The 23,807-nt window shown below is 41.3% G+C and overlaps 1 protein-coding gene across 1 annotated transcript in view; it reads left to right on the top strand.

Moving 5' to 3' along the window:
* The first annotated feature begins 7,503 nt into the window (after positions 1–7,503).
* LOC146616371 (E3 ubiquitin-protein ligase SH3RF3-like) overlaps positions 7,504–23,807 on the top strand; it is a 116,137-nt gene continuing 99,833 nt past the window's right edge. The window contains exon 1 of the mRNA XM_085374629.1: positions 7,504–8,172. Coding sequence (XP_085230755.1) covers positions 7,753–8,172 — 420 coding nt within the window. The 5' untranslated portion in view covers positions 7,504–7,752. The remainder of the gene's footprint in view (positions 8,173–23,807) is intronic.

The raw sequence follows: 23,807 nt of genomic DNA, 5'->3' as shown, positions 1-23,807 counted from the left end.
ACAGTATTGCTACTGTAGATGGATAAACAAAAGTTGCACATTAAGACTGAAAATATACAATTAAACTTCTTCATATAAACACCCTGCAAATACCCCACCGCCACAAACACACACACATACACACACACACGCACACACAAGACATAGGTTGAGTGTGTCTGTGATGTAGCTAACTGGTGCCTGATGTCTGAGTTGGAATAAAGCTTCGACTTTAGTCTTCTTCTCCTCCTCCTCCTCTTCCTTTCCGCTCCTTCTCCTTTTCTCAGCCACAGGAAGAATGAGATAAAAGAGGGGCTTTGAAAACACTGGGAGGCCTGTAATTACTTACTCTTCATCTCGGTGTCCGTCTATCTGTCTCTGCCTTCGTCTTTCATGTCTTTTTTGTTTTTCTTTTATTTGGTCACTTTCTGTTTTTCCCCCCACTTTCTTTGCCCTCTTTTCATCGTCTTCTTCCTTCTCCATCCTCTTCTCTCTTTCTCTCTCTTTTTCTGTCATCCTCGCTCCTCTTTTGGAGCCTCATTGATGTCTGTCCAGGGCTTCCTGACTGAAACGGAGGATGAGAGGAGAAGAGATTAGATGAGAGGAGGGGATAAAGAGAGGATGAGGAGGGGATAACAAGAAAAGTGATGAATTCTGCTGAGAGAACGATGGCTGCTCTGTCACACACCGGACAAAAACACATATTAAGCAAAACCTGTATTTACTGCAGTAGATGGTGGAGCACACTTTAGTTTAGATAATATGACATAGATGATGAAAGAGATGCTTTAATGAGACAAGCTGGGACAGATGAACCATAATGCAATGAAAAGAAACAGAAGCAGATGTCATGAGATAAAGGATTTTTTTTTGTTATGTAATTTTCTAAATAGACCATGCAATTTATCTAATACGTCTTATATGTGGAAAATGTAGTGCATCTTATAATGAAAAGCAAGGTTTCAAATGAATGAAGCCTTAGTTATCATGCTCTAATGGCTCCTCTGGTCTGCATTCGAATCAAGACAATATCCTTATTTCCGCCTGCTAAATGTGAACTATGTAGTTCAACAGGATGTATTTGAAAAACACAAATCTTCCTGACATTATGTGAAAAAGTATTTAAAAAAGATCTCAGAAAGCAACACATCATGACATGATCTAAAGAAACTCAAGAACAGATGAAGAAGAAAGTCATTTAGATCTTTCAATCCATGGTTGCAAAGCCATTTCTAAGGTTTTGGTTCTCTAGTAAACAACAGTAAAAACCATTATCCACAAATGGTGAATCTTTCCAGTAGTGGCCGGTCTGCCCAAATTACTCCAAGAGTGGTGCACTGATGACTCATCCAGATCACAACAAATTCAATAACAAGATCTAAAGTACCTCAGGCCTCACTTGTTTCAGTTAAGGTCAGTGTTAATGATTCACCAATAGCAAAGAGACTGGGTCATTCATGGGAGCGTCCTGAGGTGAAAACTAGTGCTGACTAAAAAGGACCTGAAGCAGCAAAGCATAAGAAGAACATGCTCTCTACCAAAACAGTTAATGCCCTGAAGCTCAAGTTATTCAGCAGAACAATAGTACAAAACACACCAACAAGTCCACTCAAAAAACAAATCTTTTGCATGAGTTTTGGATCGGCCTAATCAAAGTCCAGACTAAGATCCAATTGTGTTGCTTTGGCGTGTCCTTAAACAGGCCATTCATGCTTGAAAACCCTCCAATGTGGCTGAATTAAAACAATTCTGAAAAGAAGAGTGAGCCAAAATTCCTCCACAGTGATGTGAAAGACTCATTGTCAGTTTTCGCAAATGCTTGAGTGCACTTCTTGCTGGCACAACCGATTATGTTTTAGCAGGCAAAGACATCTCAGTTTCAAAGAATCACAAGAGCACAGCATCTGTCACAGAATGCCTACCCTGTTTATAACCCAGCTAAGCTCCAATCAAAGCACTGTAGCTCTGAGAAGACAGAAGTCAGCGGAAGCCTAATTTGTTTGGTATATTGAATTAGGATGACTTCAGTTTACCACCAAAACACACTTCTCATGCCTTTTAGAAGGCTTAAATGTCCAAAAAGCGAAACAATATTTTAAAAAATCCATAGATGAGTGCAATATTTAAAAGACAGAATAAAAATGCAACCACTGATCTCTTCTGATTCATATTAATAACCACAACCACAAATTATACAGGCTTTCCACTTGATCTCAGGGTTACTGTGTAAATGGAATCATGTTTCAATATTATTATGAGTAGTCAGAGTCCACAGAAAATAAAAAAATAACTTTGTATGTGTCACATCGCAGGTAGACAACACCTCTTGAGCATTGTACTTTTTGTTACACATTAAAAAAGGTGTGGAATGCGCACGCTGTACTACTGAAACTGCCTACAACAGACTCTATGACCTTGCCATTACCCCTGGAAGTCTTTCAGTGAGAACACACACACGCACCACTCTTCAGTGAGGAAGCAAGAGCCGGTTGCCATGGTAACTGTCGTGTCAGCTAACCTACTTTTGCATGAAGGAAAGTCATTGGCGGCTGAGAGAGAGGTGTATGGTATAGGTTCATGGTAAAGATCCACCCATTTACACATATACACTCACACGCGTCCACACATATACGCACAGTAAATGTTTATTATATTTTTATACCTAAAGCAAACAAGATTTAATCTTTCTTCAGTTTAGTCCGATGAAATTAGAACTGATAAAGATGAAGATAACATAGGATTCTGTGAAACTTTGGTGAACTAGATTTGTGCAGAAGTAAACAGCTGTCAGAAAAGCAGCAGGAGGAATGTGAATATAAATGAAGCTGAAGTGAGGTCAGCACAAACCAGGTTTATTTTCATGGCTCATCACGGCAAGAATTTCCCAGAGGACAATATCCAATTGCAAAATAACTACACTGCAGTAATAAAAACAATAAGTCATTTATTTATTTTAAGAATAAAGTGAAACATTGCAGCGCACTATGCAGTAAAATTGAATAGAGAGCACAAAATACACGAAGAAATCACTCACAAGGCTGACTGTAACTTATTTTGCAAAGCACTGAGCAATCTGCCATTTTCAGACGCTCATTCCTTGGGAAATGTAAAGAAAATTCAAATAAACCCAACACAAATGTACATATAATTTACCTTACATGCAATGCACTATTGTACTAACTGATTGCATGAAAAATAACACTTTTTTTGCATAATCTTTTAGCTCATCATTACAGTATCTAATAGAGAGCATTAACATGCAAAACAACAGCATGTGCACTGCAGCAGAGAAGCACGTGGAGTGCATGTGTGTTCATGCTTTGCAACATTGTTAGACTCTGTAATTTCTCTGAGAATTGACTAGCCCCTTATATTACCAGAAAGCTAGTTATCATTCTTAATTGACACGTGTGCTGGTTAAACAGCATCCAGCTTTTGTCTATTATTGACAGCAGTGCATCCTACAGGGAGCCCTGACGATCCTGCTTAAATGGATTGAGGGGATTTTCATCCAATAATCATTTATGTTCACTTCTCTCTGTAGTTCCCCTCTAATTCTGAATCATTGGCTGTGAAGAATTGTATTAAGCAGATGAAAGACACTGGGCATAAGACAGGAGTGAGTATGATAACGAGAGGGGAGGGAGACAGGATGAATTTTGGTTCACTGCCAGCACTCGTGGGCTGCTGCACTAGTGAGGTATTGAGAATCAGGGCTTGATAACAACAACATACATGTGTTTTAGCAGCTGAGTTGCATTGGATTGCTCCGTGGCTATAGACATACAAATACACCTTAGGAAATGGGAGGCCTCTGTAGATAAATGGCAAGTGGAGCTCTGTGTCACAGAGAATTTTTTTTTAAATAACCCCATTACTGGCATAAAAAACAAGCCCTTGATTTCAGTCTTTTTCTAGTTAGCTGTAGAAGCTTCTTTTCCAGCTCCTTTAATATAGCCTTTACTGTGCTGTGCAGTTTTTATCTGTTTAGCTCTACACCATTCATTACCAAACACATGGACTCCAGTAAGAGTGCTTTTTTAAATCAGTATGCTTCATTACATTATTTTAACTGTGCTTCTCTGCTCTGAAATCTTCTTCAGTGTTTAAAACTTTGTACAGAATGCGTAAGTGTATTTTAACAGCCCGATACTGTCATAAAAACGAACAAAAAATCTGCAATACTGTGTCACAAACAGACACACTCACACACACACACACACACACATACACTCCTTATTTCTTATTGTATCCCTAAGCTGTACACCCTCTTCTTTTCATCGTGGGTGGTAAAGAGTGGGTTCACCCTGCAACCAGGAAGGCGTCACTTTAGTCACACAGACATAGACACTCGCAAACACACAAATGAGCACAGACACACACAGTGGTCTTACAGTTTTTTTCTGATTGCGTAAGCACATTTTTTGTAACTATTGGCTAATTTTGCAAAACTCTTCACACAAATAAGAAAACCTGTCACCCAATCATCAAAACATTGTAGTTCTCTTGCAAAAGCAAACACAGCTAGATTAACTCTTCACACCTTCGTAAAAATGGTGTTTCCGTATCAAACAGTACACACAAGCCATCATCTACTAAGCACACAATGCGCCAACTGCACACTGATGGTATGAATACAAAACACATCTGGCTTTTGCTTTCTCTGTGCACAAGGTAGGCTATGTCAGTTTGAGCTCATACTTCTGTCATAGATCCATAAGCATAGAGGGATCCAAACTTCAAGTACTGGTGTTTATTCAAACACATCAAAACAAACACAAGTGTTTATTTCCAAGTATAGGATTATTTGCAATCGCCATAATGACTATATGGGTTACTTGGTCTGCAGTGAACATGCTTCCTCTGCCCCCAGCATCTGGTCATCTAGCAATTCTGTAAAGTAACAATTTCAGTATTTTTACATCAATGGTATTGGTGTGTTTCTCATTGGCATATGGCAGTGCTACAAATCTTTGTGCGAAGTGACTGTGCTAACCGATTCTCATTTCAAAATGTCCTTATGGTACTTGCTACAGTGTAGCGGCTCGAGTTAGGCTGGACCCGTTGGCCAGCTACCCTCAGGGTCATTCCACGGTTGATGACATGGTCCACTATTGTAGCTCTGATGTCATCAGCAATTCTATTTCTTACTCTTCCTACCCTTCCTCTCCCCCCTCCTCATCTTCCTCTCCCCCCTTCTCGTCTTCCTCTTGCTCCTCCTTGTCCTTGTCGTCCTCTTCATCCTACTTCTTCACCTCCACGTCCTCTTCCTCGGCCTCCTCTACTTCTCACTCTTTCTGCTCCCTCCATTGTACTCCGCACACACAGCTTACCTGTAATATAGTGCTTAGGCTGATTGCAAAGTGAACTAATTATCTAAAAAAGTTTTCACATGTGAAAGTGTGCCAGACAGTTGGCAAATTAGTGTTAATGATAGCCATACATGTGTATACTTTTGCTAGGAGTGTGTTGGAAATTTGGTAATTGAGTGTTGTGCAGTGAATTGTGCCTACAGTTTTGCAAAGTGTGTGTTACAAAATTGCAAACTGAGTGCAAAGCAGTTTTTGTGCTTTTAGTTTTGCAAACTCAGTGAGTGGTTTTGCTATAAGTCTGAATAGTTTTAGAGATTGTGCTACAGGAATCACAGTTAGGGTTTAAGCATTCAGAAAAAACTGTAATCACTCCCTGCCTCTCCTGAATGTGAGAGCAGAGCAAGTCTGAACAGGTGGACGAGCTGAGAAAGACTATGGCTGAGAAACAGACCACATGGTCATGTTATCGTCACTTCGCAGAGAGTTTAATTGACTTGTACAGAAATTTGCTGTGGATTTGTCTTGGTGACATTAACAATACTAGCCAAACTTAACTTAAACATAACTTTAAACTAAAGCCAGTGTACTGATTTAGCTTACATGATGTAGATTTGTAATGCGATTTGGCTAATGAGTAATACATGGACCCCCCCAACACACACGCACACATACATACACACATTTCCTTGTCCTTTGTCTATTTTGTGCTCATTATATAGCATATGCCAGGAATAGGTCAGTGGAAATGTTACAGATTTCTTTCCCTGTATCTTTAAATAAAGGTCATGTCATTTCATAGGAAATGGCATTGTAATCATCTTACCATGTTTCTAATGTAGTGCTGTCAAAAATGTTATCTGTAAATAGAATCCTGGAATTATTCAGTGACATTCCCTTTTACAATTTGCAATGAAACTAATGATAATGAGGTTTTGCATTATAACCATCTATTGATACCATTCATTTTTCACTTGCTTATCCAGTTGGCTGCAGCCTATCCCAGCTATCATAGGGCGAAAGGCAGGGTATACCCTGGACAGGTCGCCAGTGTATTGCAAGGCTAACACGGAGAGTCGGAAAACAAGCATAAGAAGAACATGCAAAGTCCACAAAGAAAGGCTCTGGATGGCTGGTGGATTTGAACCCAGGACCTTCTCATTGCGCTAACCAAGTAGTTTATAATGAGGCAATTAGCTGCCCATTGTCATATGAGCTAGGCTCTGTATGTCCCCAGCCTGAATGAGCCTGAATTTGATAAGCTGTTAAAAGGATGGATGGATCGTAACCACGGTTCTTAAAGTGTTGTCCGTAGAATAATTGCCACTTCTGAACAAATGTGCAAGCACGGCAAGGAAAGAAGGCACTACTATGTAATTAATCCAAAAATTGTGTCATACTATAACTACTGAGCGGCCATCACTCCTGTTTTAAATAATCTATTCTACCTATGATAGCAGACCACACTTTCCTTATATTAAAAATGATTAATAATGCGCGATGTATACGTTATTCCCCTGCGCCCCAGTTGTACATTGCCTCCGTAAATTGACACTGTGTCACGAAAACTTTGAGAATCTCTGACTAATTGATTTAAATTAAAAAGTCACAGGAAACGACCGCCAGGCGTCGCCACAAACCACCCTCTCCCATTCCCTCAACCATCAGCTGGATGTTGTTACTGAGGTAATCAAAATGATGTCTTCTCCTGTCAGGTAGGCATCACACAAAAAGACAGCATAGAGACTGAGATCAAGCCCGCGCCCTGTTGGTCGCATTTGAACAGAAAGGGGAACAAAATCGAGAAAAAGCGTCCAGGAATCAACTTTTGTATCTCTGGATGCTGCGAGCTGTGAGGATTTGGAGAATCAAAAACTAGGAATGAATTGTTTATGACGGGTATAAGAAGGTGAGATGACAAAGAACCTTTCGGCCTTTCAAGGAGCGATACCAGCTTCCTTCTTAACCAGTTGGAGTGAAGGTGTGAGGAGTGAGAGAGCGGGCTGCTGGTAATTACCGAGGGGGGCTGTGGAGCCGCCTGCATGCCTGTGGTGGTTCTGAGGTGTATGGTCTCTCTCTCTCTCCCTCTCGCGCTCTCTCAGTCTTTATCAATCTGTCTTTGGTGCGTGAGCGCGCACCGCAATTGTGATCGGCGCGCGGATGATGATGATGAGAGCGTGACCTCACCGCTTTCCGCACAGCTGCTGGAGAGCGGGGGAGACACACGGAGAGCGGAGCGAACAACATAAACACGCCGAGGGAGACAGCGAGAGAGAGGCGCGGAACAGCGGAGAACATTCACAACTCAGCGGGGAACCGCTCGGCACGAGGGAACACCGTCGTCGTAGGGCGTCCGTGGACTGCTTCCCAGTCAGTCCGCCTCCCAGAATGTTCTGTGCCCCCGGTTCTTTTCTACGGTACACGAAACAGTCGCCGCGGCGTCCCCACGGACACTGAAGCCCAGATGCTCACCCTCTCCGCCGACATGGACGAGTCCTCGTCACTGCTGGATCTGCTGGAGTGTTCGGTGTGCCTGGAGCGCCTGGACACCACGGCTAAGGTGCTACCGTGCCAGCACACCTTCTGCCGCCGCTGCCTGGAGAACATTGTCAGCTCCCGGAACGAGCTCCGCTGCCCGGAGTGCCGCATCCTGGTGGACTGCGGGGTGGACGACCTGCCCGCTAACATCCTCCTGGTTCGCCTCCTGGATGGTATCAAGCAGCGGCCCCAGCGAGGAAGCGGAGGAGGAGGGGGAGTAGGAGCGGGAGGCAGGCAGTCCCTAGCCGGGGGCTCGCTGCAGGGGTACGCAGCCGGGATATCCGCCTCTCCTCCGGGCACAGCGATCAGGGAGCTTCCCGTGGCCACCAGGAGCTCTCCTGTTAAGGTTAGTCACTTTTCCCCCAATTGTGCACGATGTGGATGACGACACCTAACATCCAACACTTTCGAAAATACGTAATTTTGTAAAAAGTTAGTTGGTTTTCATTTTGCAATACGTAACGCACAACTTTAAGGTTGTTTGCACGGCACTCTGTACCGTACTGAGAAAAGTACGGGCGTTCTTTCTCACGCTTTTAATTACTGGAACTGTAGATCAGCGTGCTCATCATCCGCCTGCTCAGATATTCAGGTGCTGTGTAGTTAGATGCAAACATTCCAATTATATCCTGATTATATAAACTGTGATTTCATGCATCGGTCATACTTCTGGTCATGAGTTGAATGAAGGGAGGAAAAAAAACTTGGAATAAGACTCCAAGTCATGGAATACATTGATCGAGAGAATGAGAACATTTCTTTCCAATGTTCATAATATGTAACTGAATGGAAAAGGAGAAATGCGTTGCTGTGGTTTTCCCATACTGTTACAAAGACAGAGATGTGTAGTGACTCATTTATAATCTCTCTTGTGTTACCTAATTAAACTGAACTGAGTTTGCAAAGCAAGAGGGGAGGCAAACGTGAAGACAGATGGAAGAGGATGGGGTCACTGGTCAGTGTTACAGTTGCCATACTTCTGGTAATGTCCAGCCGCCCACAGGCTGCAGCATTCTGAGGTTTTATTACTCACACTCAATGGGAGTAGATCTGAGAGCTTTGTTTACTTCAGTGCAGCCAGCATTGTCTTATGGCTGTAACTTGTTAAAGAATATGTCAGTTAAGCAGTAAAATGTGAGACAATCTGCACTTAGCTGCAAAAATATTGACATTTTGCTGGAATTTTCACCTGGGGTCTAAAATCTGGAAAAGCTTATGGTTTGCGGTTTGATAGAAATGCTCAGGGTTTTTCTTTTTGTTTGTTTTTGTTGTTTTTGCTTTACTGAATTCAGAAGTACCAGAATTGTGTGGTTAAACATCCTGCAATTAAACAATTTAAATGTTTGTACAAATAGCTAAAGTGCTTTAAGATGTTTTTCAAGACTCGAATTTCAGTTGTAAACACATACTGACAGTGAAATCAGAAAATTCAACAGCTAATGGAAAAGACTGGCTAAAAACCATAAATGTGGTAAGGTGTCAGAAGGATCTTTGAAAAATAATTTGCGACATGTTACAAAATTTATTGTGGACATATTGTGTGTGTGTGTGTTGGTTTTCTGATAAGAACAATGAGATTTCTTAGAGCTGGAGTTTCCGTCATGAATTTAGTGAGGACCTGAGTAAGAAAGATGGTAAATGGCCTGCATGTATAGCGCTTTACTCAGTCCTTAAGGACCCCAAAGCACTTCACACTACATTCACCCATTCGTGATGGCAAGCTACATTGTAGCCACAGCTGCCCTGGGGCGCACTGACAGAGGCGAGGCTGTCGGACACTGGCGCCACCGGGCCCTCTGACCACCACCAGTAGGCAAACATGGGGTTAGTATCTTGCCCAAGGATATTTGGCATGCAGCCAGGAGGCAGCCTGGGATCGAACCACCGACCTTCTGATTAGTGGCTGACCTGCTCTGCCACCTGAGCTACAGCCACCCCAAATGCAGATGCAAAGAATGTTCAAGCAACTTAAAAACATTCCTGTCAGGTCTCACACCATATTCAGTGCTTGAGTTTTCTCACATTAGCTAGGCATTGTTTGAAGATGTGGAGCTTTGCTTTGCTTGTTAAACTTTAAGGGGCCTACAGGCAATTTTGGAGCTTGGAACAGCAAAAGCGACATGTGGTGATATAAGCTCTCATATTTTTAATAGTTTTATACAGAAAGTGTAGAAAGGATATTGAACTGTTAGTTTTAAAAAAGTTTTTGGACAATTGCTCTGGAGCACAAAGTGACATCTTGATTTGCAGTTTGCACCGGAAATAATGGTATCCAGAAAATATTTTATATTTGCTGTATTTCTAATATTTAGGGTTGCTGTAGCTCAGGAGGTGACTTTACCTCCTGAGCTATGCTGGTTCAATGCACTGCCAATCCACCACCTGCTTCATCCCCAACCGGTTGCGGAAGGTGGCCGCCCCTCCCTGAGCCTGGTTCTGCCTGAGGTTTCTTCCTATTTAAAGGGAATTTTTCCTTCTCACTGTCGCCTAATGCTTGCTCAAAGAGGGTAGCTTGACTGTGGGGGGTTTCTCTCTATTATTGTAGGGTCTTTACCTTACAACCCCTTGAAGCTATTATTGTTGTTGTGATTATGCACTATATGAATAAAACAGATTTTGGAATTTAATTGAATTCGATCCCTGGCTGCTCCCGCCTGCATGCCGAAGTATCCTGGGTCTAGATGCTGAACTCCAAGTTGTTCTCTGATGTGTTCATTGGAGTGTGAATGCAAGATAGAAAGCACTAGAAAAAGTGCTTATATGAATAGGTGTGAATGGGTGAATGAGGGATGTTGTATAAAGCGCTGTGAGTAGAAATAAGAACCATATAAGAACCAGTCCAGTTACCATTTACTTGTAAATATACATGATTTATTGAGTAATCAAGTAATCAGCAGATCACTTCAGCCGTACTAACATGGATTTCAGAAGCTGTTGTCCGAAGCAGCCACATACATGCACAGTGGACGCTTACTACTTAATTGTGGCCAGTCTGTGCTTGTTTTAGGGCCCCATGGGAGAGGACTCCACTGTGGACCAAGCTTTTATTGGTCAGTGAACACACAAACAGTCACCCGCTAGTACACGTGCACACACCTATAACCCATTAACGCCCCCCCGCAATCCCACTGCAGTCACTTTGTCCAAGTCTCATCCAGGCTCTCCTGGGACCAAGGCTTGGTGATGAAAGTGTGAATTAATCTCCTCTAACAGTGGTGTGTGTGTGTGTGTGCGTGTGCATTTGGATGCACACACCTCAACATATAAACAGCAGGGGTATCGCAAAAGGATTTAATTCTCTCTTTGAGTGACACACTTGTGCAGCACTACCTCACAAACACACATGGTCACAGAGGGAGTCAAACAGGTGAAACAGAGCACTCTACATCATGTATTTGGGGTTGTAGATTAGAATGAATGTGTTGCTATGGAAAAGGAAGAAGAGGCAGGCATGCTGAGTCAGCAGTGAGATCTGCAATTCCCCCGCTCTTTGTGCTCCTTGAGCCTCTGTTGCCGACTTCGTGCTTTGACCAGTTAAAGTCTATCAAGACCGATAAAGTCTATTTTGCCAATCAGAAAGAGAGATTACAATCCCCATCTATAACAGTGTCAAAAAATAGCTCTTTCACATTGTTTTTACAGGGATATTCAAACCTTTACAGCGTTATTTCCTCTGCTCAAACATTTTTTTGGGGGTCAAACATTCAATTGCTGTGTTGCTCTTAACTTGAAAGGAGAAATTTGGAGCCTATTTGCATTTTTAATACATCTTAAGTAGTCCCTCAGTCGTTGTGATGAACATCAGCTGTTGCATTTGTGTGCTCATTGTTTTTCTTTTTTTGTTTTGCTTTGAATAGCACAAGATTTTTATAGTAAATCAATTTTAGTATATTTAGTCTCTTTCAATCTTGGCAGCATGGTGTTGTTGTTCCCTCACAACAAAATCCACCTTTCTCTGTGTGTATGTTTCTCCTTGTGTCTGCATGGGTTCTCTCCAGGTGCTCTGGCTTTGTCCCGCAGTTCAAAGACATGTGGTTAGTGGGGTTAGATTAACTGGTGATTCTAAATTGCCCATACGTGTTAGTGGTTGTTGGTCTCTCTGTGGTGTGTGACAGACTGGTGACCTATTCAGGGTGTGCTCCGCCTTTTGCCCTATGGCAGCCAGGATCGGTTCCAGCTCCTCCCCTGAGACTTTGAATTGGATAAGCGGAAGAGAGTGGATCTCTGTCAATCAACTAAATTATGTTAAGTCTTATTAAAGCACAATAATACTCAGACTCAGTTATGGCACCTGTCTTTTATTATCAGTTCTCATACTGACTGCAGCGTTGTTCTCAATTTTCAGTTCTCTTGTTTTAGTCCTGTTTAGCATGTGTTTTAGCTAGATTTCCAGAAAATGTGTCACTGTATGTACGTTAAATTTCAGTCCAGTTGTAGATAGCCCAAAGGAAGCATGGTTGTACACTGATTAGCCCTGCCACATCATAGCAAGAGTGTTCCTGGTTTGAACCCACTGGGGCCATTCTGTGTAAAGTTTGTTATACAGAAAAAAAATCATTTATCAAGTTTTAGGTGTAAAACTAAAACCAATTTCTTGGGAAAATGGGGGGGGAAATGCCGGCATATTTATGGTCACGTTTTTCTCATGGCACAGAGTGAATCAGATCTTATTTTTGAATGTGGTCAATGTCATTACAGAAACCTATTTGATACAGAGCCTTTTGCATTGGTTTGATCAGAAATGTCTTCACTTGCTAAGTCTGAAGAGAGACAAATAAGACGTCTGCACTCTGAAGCATTAGAATGCTATCATCAGGACCTGATGATGACACTGAAGGATGACTCGCACAGATTCATGAATTTTTAGTGGCTTTCTTCTGGCAGGTTGGCCTTGGTAGGAATATGTCCTTTTAGAGTGGATTGTTTTTTGAGAGTTAGGGGTTTATGGATTATTTGGGCTCTCTTTTATACTTCAGTGACTTACCCAGACTCCTGTTTGGTATTCAGTTCGTCTGCTCATCCATCTGTCAGTGATAGATTTTGTCTTAGAAGAGATTAATTTTGGATCGCTATGCACAGTATAAAACATTCGAAGTTCTCAATCATTTTGATGTGATCACGAATCAAGAATATTCTTCGGAATTATATTCTGGTCATTTACAGATAATTATGATGTACCTGAGCATCAACAGTCAAAATTCAGAGCTAAACTGATCTATCAAATATCTGTTCAAGCAAACTGCTGCATATCGTCACACTGAAAGTAATTTGTTGGGCTGCCCCAGAATAGTTTCACTGTGATTTACCATGGACTGTCAAAGTCTCTAAGAGTATAAAGAAGGGTTCCTTCATTAGGTGATCGTGAGCATTGTCTAACCTATCAGTCCAAAATTGCTTGTAGCTGTTTAATTAGTTCAAGATCTGATAGCTGTGAAGATGATGCATTAATACTTTTCAAAGTGTTCAGTTACTTCTTGTACCCAACGGATGGAGGTATTGCCTTCTTGGAAGCTGCAATATAGAAAAGTTGCATCTAAAGGATCACTCATAGCAACTTTTTAATTACTTGCAGTAACCATTCCCTTTGAGGGGACGAGTGGATCCGAATCATGCTAGCAAAATGCACTCAGAGGCACAACAGAGCCACGAGATGTCCTGCCTCTAGGGGTCAAAAGGTTCACGTCTTTCCTTTAATTTGTCACCCATCTGTAGCAGTCCAATTTTCATCAAAGCAATGTGTCACGAAGATCCCAGCCCTTGATCTTCTTCCTTACCTGTATTTACCTGGGGTTGCTATGGTGACACCTGGGGTTACCATGACAGTGCACTGCAGTAATGACGCCGCCTCCTTTCATCTCCAGAGTCAGATATTGCTTTGCCCTGTCATTCCCAGGGATTAGGTGGGGTTCCAAAAGGAAATAGTCTTTTACCAGTCCCTGTAATGATCCTTTGAACCTGTGTCCTTTGTATGATAGCACAGTAGAGACACACAAAGAAACACAATGCGTGCACACACAGGCACACACACACACACAAAGGTGTTTTCTTAATGTAAACGGTTTTTCTAACTTTAACTCTGGAATGCAGTTTTTTAACTAGAAAAACAATTTCCAAACAAGTCTTAAAACTCACTTAAAACTTACAAACTTAGAATCTGCTCACTCATTTGCACAATCACCACATTTCCTTCTCCCCAGCTGCATATACAAACGCACACGTTCTCATGCACACACGTGCATGCACATTTATTCAGTCGTTAGTGTTGCAAACTGCCGATCTCTGCAGCAAACAACGAGCTCCTTGTCATTACCTCCACATTATCCCCCCAACTTCATGAATACTGAACGAAGGCCTGGCACACACGCTACACAGCGATGTACACGCACACAGCCAAACAGATGCACACAAATCATCTTCGTGAGTATTATAGTATCGCTCTAGACACTCTCTTTTTCTGTGCTCGTAAATGTTTATGTCTGTGAGCGCGCGACCTTTTCAGCTCAGCTTGTTAGCACATACTCGCACAAACACATCTTTTCCCTCTGTGACTCTCTGCTTATTGCTTTTCATCTTCTGCTCACTTTTTCTGAAGTAAGAAGAATCAAATTAATTCAAATAAAGTCGCAAAATAAGGTCCCCATCCCCCACACACATGCAAGAAGTGCATTTAGCACTCTGGTTCTCCTCTGGCATCTATGGAATTATGCTGTTTTGTGGTGTGCTTGCACAAATGTGTGGTAGCTGCAGTATGCATATGGTCCCATGCTTATTTTTGTGTTTATCAGTTGAGCACAATGGGATTTTGAATGGTTTGCAATTAAGCAGCCCACAGAGTGTGTCCAGAATCTTGTAGTTTAAACCGTTTCCTTGCCAGAATGTGCTGTGGTATTGTTTCCTCCACAATTTTATTCTCGTCCGCCTAAAGTGGACCAGTGTTTATTTTTTGCTCTCCTTTAAAATACGGGGCAGAACCAAAACGACTCATTCACATTTTCAGTAGATTCATGGGAAATGTATTTATTTCTACACTAGACAAAGAACAGAAACCTAACTTTAAATATACGCATTCTCCAAAAAAGTCATTTTTATTTCTTCTGGTGATTTAAAAAAATGTTGATCTTTGTATGGCTAGATATGTTTTGGTGTCATGTTTCTTTGGAAATATAAAACACCCAGAGTTTTAGAATCAAGTGCCACAGTTCTGCCAACAGTTCTAACCACTCAAAGAACGGACACAGTGGGGTGGCATCTTTAGATTCCCGTTGATATCTCATTTTGGCACATTACTGAATCTTATGGTCCCGTGGGTTGCAGGGTGAGAACCCCTGTGGTTGAAATCCAGTGGATGTTCAATCAGATTGGGACCTGGGGAGACTGGGGGCCAGATCAACACCTTGGATTCATGCTGTGTTCGCTGAGCTGGTTATGACCTTAATCCAAGTGAGGGTGTTCTTTGTCTGCAAAAATGTTTAGGTGGGTGGTATGTGTCAAAGAAACATCCTCATGAATGCCAGAAGCCAAGATTTCCCTGCAGGATATGGTATTGTAACAAGGTGATCAATGTTACCCTTTTCCCCCTGTCAGTGGTTTTATTGTTCTTGCTTACTGGTGGGAGACAGCTTTGCCTATAATAATATATTTTGCAGTACCAATTCCTGTTTTGTACAACTTTATTATATAGTGTCTATATTGTGCTAAATCTGTGAAATTCTATATCATATTGCACCCTACCATCATCTAACTAGTATAGATATGGAGAAAGGTGGATCAAATAATGTTCCAATGGATAGAAGCAGTGTGACAGAAGAGGGCAGCTTCCAGCCTGGGAGATGTGTTTAGTTTTGGGGGTTGATGTATAACGGGTGTTAAGGGCTAAACATGCTTTTGGAGCTTGACTGCTATTCCCACGAGTGTAGCCAGTTACACACACACACACACACACGCACACATACACACACACACATTGGGTTAAGGGTTAACCCCCTCACTACTGCTCCTTTTGTTACTATGGAGATAAGGGTGAGAAGTCACTGGCCACTAGTCAAGCCATTATATTTTAGATGGAAGATTGACACCTTATTATCTAGATCCAATTAACATTTAAATCTATTCTAGGACATTGCATTTTAGACAGATTTTTTAAAACTGTAATTATTAAAAACGAAATCAGATTAAAGTTTCCCTGTGAACATTTTTCAAGGAAAGTGAAAACAATGTTGCATAACTCTGGATCTTTCTAATTTGTCATTACAGAACGCCTCGCAGAAATATCTCAATCAGTTTTTTCTCCTACGGTTCAACCACAATCAATTTTTTTCTTTCATTAAATCATTGCATAGCTGTCAAAGTCTGGTCCCAGTGAAAGGAATTGTGTAAGCTACTGTTTTCATCTGTGAGGTTTTACATATTACAACAGCTAATGGTTGCATTAAAACACAGGAATAATGAATAGAAAATGTGCTTTAGAGAACCTAAATTATTAACCTTAATTTTATTTTAGTTTAATAATTGTAAAAATTATACATGCATGCTGTTTTTTTTAAAATAACATAAAAAAACCTTATATAGCCCCTGCATTTTCGCTGAATTAGACATGCTTTTTCTTCATTCAAAGTTATTAGACACAATTGAAGCCCCCACTCTGTCACTCTCTTGAATATACACGTACATCTTAAGTAAATTTTTAAAAAAAGGAAAAAAACGGAACATATAAAATGTGAACAGCAGGTAAGGTAGCGATTAGCAAAACATGGCAGATGACAGAGTTAAGGAAGTTTTATATACTTATAAAACTTCCTTAACTCTGGGGCGATCGTGGCTCAAGAGTTGGGAATTTGCCTTGTAATTGCAAGGTTGCCGTTTCGAGCCCCGGCTTGGACAGTCTCGGTCGTTGTGTCCTTGGGCGAGACACTTCACCCGTTGCCTACTGGTGGTGGTCAGAGGGCCCGGTGGCGCCAGTGTCCGGCAGCCTCGCCTCTGTCAGTGCGCCCCAGGGTGGCTGTGGCTACAATGTAGCTTGCCATCACCAGTGTGTGAATGTGTGCGTGAATGGATGGATGACTGGATGTGTAAAGCGCTTTGGGGTCCTTAGGGACTAGTAAAGTGCTATACAAATACAGGCCATTTACCATATTTTTTGGCTGAAAGTGTCATTGTGCCCCAAAATTCCCTATACTGTTATAATGACTAGTACAGTGAGGTACTGAAAACCATCCTGGTATCTAATCCCCAAATTGGTGCTTATCTCAAGGTTGTTTAGGGGTTGAATAAGTGAAGAAATTTGCTTTGGAAAAGTGCTCCAAGTAACAGTTTGTGACTTGTAGCACGTTTTCCTTTGGTGCTGACTCCTTTAACAGCCTGCTATGTAATGTGTGTATGTCTGTTGTAATATCAGATAAGGTTCCACTACTGATGTGCTTGAAGAAGTAGAACGGTTCTCTTGGGGGAAGAGAATCGTGGAAACACGCAGTGGTTTCTTCAGGTGTCAGACGCTGCATGGGTGCGTGTGTGCGTGAGCGCTTGTATGCCTAAGTGTAAATATGTTTCAGTTCCTTCCTGTCTTATTGCAAAAATGCCTCCTCTATCCTCCTCTGCCACCCCTCCTCTTTCTCCTCATCTTTCTCTGTAATGGAGAGATGTTGAAATGCACCCACCACCCACTTTAGATTTGGCAGGAAACAGAGTATTGGCTGGAGTAGAGAAGACACATCAGAGCGCACACACATACACACATACATGCAGACACATTTGAACAGAATTTGGAAACATGGCAGTGAATACAGGTCTTCCTTTTTATCGACCTGCTGTTCATTTTCACAGCTCTTGACTTCAGTTCATCACCAGTTGTGTGGAAATTATTCCTTCCTTTCTTTAAAAATATTCTCAGGAGCTGTTGATGTTCCTAGTTTAATGTGTAAACAATTTCCAGATTTTTACTATAAACTTTACTTTTTCTGTCTGTAAAATTAGGCAGGAAAAAAAACAGCTTTAAATGTGTGTTTGTTTGTTTTTTAAATCCATGAATCGGTGTTGCTGATGTCAACCCTAGTTTTGGTTTTTCCTGACATCAGTATAATTTCTGGTTGACCAGACAGACGTAACTGAATAAAACGATCATTTTTTGGGCGATATTAATGAATGGACTACATTTATAAATAGACTTTGCCAGTGTCACTCACTGTTGGTACTGCAGGGGAGCGAAAGAAAGGCGCTGGGGCAAAGTGCTCACTGTGCATAAACAGATTCTTTTGATTGAATTAAAATGTTAAATGGGAAACAGGTGCAGGAATTTATTTTAACAAGTTCAAATATACATGGCAATACAATATGTACGGCAAAAACAGAGTTTGTACAATTTTAATGAGCTTGAAAGTCAATATTTGGTATGATCACCTTTGCTCTGCAACACTTGTCAGTTCTTTAAGTAGTCTTCAGGAATAGTTCTCCAGATTTGTTGAAGAACATTTAAAGCTCCTCTTTAGATGATGGCTACCTTTTGTTCGCTTCCCACACTGCTTCAATAATGTTGATGGCCAGGCCATAGGGAGACCGATCCATGACTGATTGTGTTCCACTGTGTGTGTTTTATTTTTTCCAGGTATGCTTTTAGTGCAGTGCCAGTGTTTAGGATCAATGTCATGCTGAAAATCGAAGCTGTTGTTAATCAGATGCTTTCCAGATGGTATTGTATGGTGGGTCAAACTGCCATGGTGCATTTCTCCGTTCATAATTCCATCAATTTTGACAAGATCCCAAACACCACTGGCTGAAACGCAGCCCTAAAGCGTGGCAGAGGGTTTGCACAGATGGCTGTAGAAACTGACTGTTGTACCTCTCTCCTCACTTCCTCAACACATATTGACAGTGACCAAAAATTTCATCTTTTCATGTGTATTTTGGAACACTTTTCTCCCTGTTGAATGGTGACTGTCAAGAAGCCAGTCTCGGCAATCACCATTCCACTGAGATCATTTGTGATAAGTCGTTCGCAAACAGCAGATTGATCAACTGAACCACCAGATGCATCTCTCAGGGCCAGTGTCAGGATTTTGTTGGATTCCCCCCCCCTATTTTTAAGGTCAGGACTTTCAAGTTCTGCTGAGATATTTTTATTGGCTTCCCACTGCTTTGTCCTCTACTTGTCTATTTTACACCACACACCATGATGAGAAACGACTCGTTTTCATCTAATAGCTCTTTGGGAATCACCTTGTTGGTGGAAAAATAGAATTTTATGCCTGTCAAACTGTTTTATATTTGGCATTTTTCATAGATTAACTTAAAGAAGTCAGAGTAACTGATGTGTTTTTACAACAGGCTGCTAGTAACAAAGTGCCTAAACAGTTAATTGATTCTTTGATAAGTTGTCTGTTAGGTGCAGGTTCATCCTTTGACCTAGGTGCCTTTTTTATGCTTCAATGATTCATAGGTTAGTGTTAAGTGGTGCAGCAGAAAAAGAATAGATTTGTGAGTAGGTGGTAACTGAGTAAGGAAAGTAAGGAAATTATTGTCACACTTTGGTAATTAAATGAAGAGAAAATTATAAACAGTGCCCTTTTTTACTCAGTGTACTTTCTGAAATATTTCAGGTAGACTTTTCCACAGTTTGAAAGTTGTGAACTATATCCAGTCTTTAAAAAGTTAATGTATGGAGACAAAAACACCAGTGCAAAATAAAGTGAACTCTGTTTCGTTTACACATGAAGTATTAAAGTGTGAATATTTTATGCTAAAATCAGCGTTGAATCCTTAATAAATCACAAAGTGTAATAGCACAGCTGTTAAAATATTCTGAATATGGTGTCAGACTCAGAAAACCATGAATATATAAAGATCTAGAATAGAATAGAATAGAATAGAATATTCCTGTAGGGGCTACAGGAATACTGAGTTCTAATTTATTTTTTTCCTGTGTGTGAATGAATGTGCATCTGCATGCATATAAAATTTTGGGGTCATATAAAAGCATTGCCGGTTATTTCAGGACACTGATCCTCAGTGTTCATGGCTACAGTACAGCTGTGATCAGCTTTCCACTCTGACGTCTGTGTCCAAACATCTACTCCTGGCTCTGTCTTTGAGTCTGTGTGTGTGTGTGTGTGTGTGTGTGTGTGTGTGCATAAATACTATGTGTGCGTATTTGAATTGGCATATGCATACGTGTGTGGTGTTTGGTGTTGGTTTGTGTGCGTACTTACAGTAAAGAAATTGCTATGTGTATGTATGTGTGTTTCCTGGCTGCTTTATGTTTATAAGTAGGTTTGCTCAAACTTTTGTTGGTGCCTGTGTGCTTAGAAGTTCAGAAACCCGTCATGGTAGTGTGTTAGAGGGGAAGGGTGTGTATCTGGGGGTGGGGGGTTAAAGCTGGAAGAAAAGCATGAAAGCCTAGTGGCAGTTATGTTGTGAATTTTTGGCTTTGGGTCTGGTGTGTTGTGTGTGTGTGTGTGTGTATGTGTAAGAAGGATCTGGCAGTTTTCTCCCTTCGGGACAGGGATTATGTAAGCACAGAGAAGTAAGGTCAAATACCATCGTTTTTTTCCAGCTGTGTAGACTGGGAACAATGGAAACAATGGTAGACACAATAAACATAAAACCCTACAGGTCACTGCCACTTTGCTCTTTATCAGATATTTTATGGCTTTACATAGGGCTTATTTTAAGAAACAGAAATTGAAGTAAAGAGGAAGAGGGAGAAGATTAGAAGTATCAACAGAGACATTACTCTTGCAACATGCACAGACCAGTCTTACAAATTTTATCTCTTCATAAAAAAGGAGGGCGGGTTTGTTGTTTAGCAAAATCTCTTGGTCTGTGCTTATAATAGTGAACGTTTCTTTGACATTTCGTCCTCCAGATACAGACATTTTATTATATTGTGTGAAATCACAATTTCAAGGTATCACCAGTGTAAGTTTTTCTCTGATAAGGCTAGTCTGAAGAAACTTGTCCTGAGTGATAGCCATTATTGCATACTTAAATATAATCATGATATTAGGGAGGCCAATAGTTTTAGAAACATGTGGAATCAGTGTTCATTGAAGGTCATTGAAGTTATTATAGTGGTGGGTATTACACAGGCCTAGAGACCAGTTAGAGAACATCTGGAAACCACTGGTCACTAGAGGAAAATGAGTATTCTGCAATCAGTTGCTAGAGGCTTCTGGCTGATACTTGGTGAAATCAGTCACAAAACTGATGCTGGACCAAAAACCTCCTTGTGATTGCTTTGGTTGCAAGGAGATTGCTGTGGTAGCCCATCATTTGCATGAAAGATGCAGACTTGTCTGCAAACACTCATCATTGTACTCTCTGAGGTTTAGTGAAACTTGAAGAAGTGCAACCTAAACCAGAAACAAAGACATTCGAGGTAGAAGTTGTGCCTTACTGCTGCAACCAACACATTTCGAAAGGTGGTCACCCTTCCTGTTCTTTTTTTTTTCCAGAGTTTGATTGCACTTAGCAAGCAGTCCTCTGGCATTTGCTGTCAGATCAACATCTGCAATGTAAACTATGGGCGACTATGCAGCACTGTGTACTAGGGATGGGTACCGGTAGTAACCAGACCGAAAAGCAGCGCACATTTCAGTGCTTTCTTTCGGTGCTTTTTTTTCCCTGAGATGTCATACACTTTGGATTCCAGCCAATCATTTTACCTTTGCGAGCGTAGTAGGCGGGCCCAGGTACGTACATTCTTTTAGAGCAGAGCTACAGATTAAAAATGCCCTAAGCGAAGCGGTCAAAGTCTGGCTGTACTTCACAGCAAAAGATGCAAACTCAGCAGCCTGTAACAAGTGCTTTAAGCTGATACTGTGCAAAGGAGGTAACAGCTCGAATCTGATGAAACACCTGGCGACACATAGCGTTTTGTTAAAAGCCCAAAAACCCGAGTCCTGGCCCCTAGCCCTGCCAGTGTAGCAGAAATGATGACGGATGATGATGGCAGCAGCAGCCGTTCTTCTCTGCGTGAGTAGCTTAATGTTGTTCGTGTGTAATTTACGTTGAGTAGGCTAACCACGTTATTACATTAATGCATAATAAGGTGAACTATCAAACACCGTCGTAGTTACATGCGGCTGTCTTCTTGTTTGATGGCAGGTACTCCCTTCACCCTGGCCAAAAAGGCTAAAATGACCAAAGAAAAAGTGGAAAACAGCAAAACATGAGATGTTTTTGGACAAAGTTTGTTTTTTTTCATTGATTAAGCACTGCTTCCAGCCAAGAGTGATGCCATAAATCCCCTATAGCTGCAGAAAAGGCTAACATTGTTATCTTTTTACAAAAAAACAGCTGAACATGAGAGGTTTTTGGACCAATTTTGTGTTTTCCATTCTTTAAGCACCGGTTCGAGCACCGTTTAAGCACCGGCACCGTTTCAAAAGTACCGATTTGGCACCGGTATCGGATAAAACCTAAACGATACCCATCCCTACTGTGTACTAGGGCTGGGCAAAACTATTATTTTCCTAATCGATGAATCTAGCAATTAATTTTTCGATGCATCAATGAATCTAATGATGAATTTTTCAATCCGATTCTATTTTGATTTGATTCGATTATTGATTATTTCCCCATTATTTGACTTGTATAGGGTTTGTCCTTTGCAGAAGTTGCTCCTGGATGCCGTCATTTGAGGTGCTGGTGCATAGCCATCATAGCCATTTCCACCTTACAAAGCCGGCAAACAACTGAATCACTTCCTTTTCTGTTAAAATATCCCCAGACTGTAGAACTGCGTGTTCGGGTGGAGTGATTTAAGTCGACTGCAGCTGCCTCACTAATGTTGCTGCTACTCGCTGCCGCCATGTCTGTTTTGAAAGTGACGACGCATCGATGCACATTTTTTTATGTTGACGTATTTTACGTGTCGACGTAATCGATTACGTCGCCGCGTCGTCCCAGCCCTACTGTGTACCTATTTCTGTACACTAGTTCAGACAAGCGACTGCCATCAACCTCCAAAAAACACTTACTAAACAGTTGCGAAACACACGTTTCCTGAAGTGACCAAGGGGGTGTTATGATCATCGACTGACCTGTAGGCCTGTGCAAATGGGTTTTAGCAACTGATTTCACATGGACTTCCAGCAACTGCCAGTATCACTTGCAAACCCCTGTTGGGGAATATACATCGTCTCCTAGCAGCCACTACTTACCAGTTAGTCGCAGACCACTCTTTAGGCCTGTGTGACTGTGCATTACTAAGACACATTGGCACAAATGATCGACACACAAACACCTGCTAGATTGCACTAAAATATGATCAGTAGGGCTTGAACAGCCTGCCATTATTTTGGGGATTTGGAGCTTTGAAAGCAATAAGCACTACATATTGAAAGGGGAATATCTCCTGCAGTGGTTTTGCTCTGTTTCTTCGCTACATTAACATGTATGACAATCAAGAAGAGAGATTGTAAGAAACAAAAAAAGACATTGTTATTCACTGTCTTCGCTTCTCTGTCACTCTACTCTTGAACAGAGCAGACACAGAATGAAAGCTGTGCCTCTCCCATAGAGAATAAGAACTTACTGTGAAGCAGTCCTGTCCTCACATTTTTCATTAGAACATATTGAAAATAAAAAGAGGTGCACAGGTTTGCGAAGTCTAGTGACAATCATTAAGCTTCCAACAATGAACTGTAGCGTGGTGCGAGATACGTCAAATTGCCAACTCGTTTATATTTTCAAATGAAAAAAGAATCAGCTAAACTAACATCAGAATCCCTAAACTGAAAACTGAATACCTAACAGGTGAACAAATATACAGAGAGATTCATTTTCAGTGCTCAGTGTTGGTCTCCTGCCTGCTGAAACTATTAGTGAAACACATCATAATGGAAATAACCCCCCTGGTGACCTGTCCAGAGTGTCCCCAGCCTTTTGCCCAATAAAAACTGGGGAAGGTTCCAGCGTCCTCATGACCCTGAATTCGATAAGCAGTTAAGAAGATAGATGGATGGAAATAACCACCACATCTCATCTAAA

This window comes from Diplotaxodon limnothrissa, linkage group LG16, assembly GCF_057381915.1.
Source record: "Diplotaxodon limnothrissa isolate DT_005_m linkage group LG16, D_limnothrissa_male_GT1.1, whole genome shotgun sequence".
In the NCBI taxonomy this organism is placed as follows: Eukaryota; Metazoa; Chordata; class Actinopteri; order Cichliformes; family Cichlidae; genus Diplotaxodon; species Diplotaxodon limnothrissa.
This window is presented reverse-complemented; position numbering and strand designations above follow the sequence as displayed.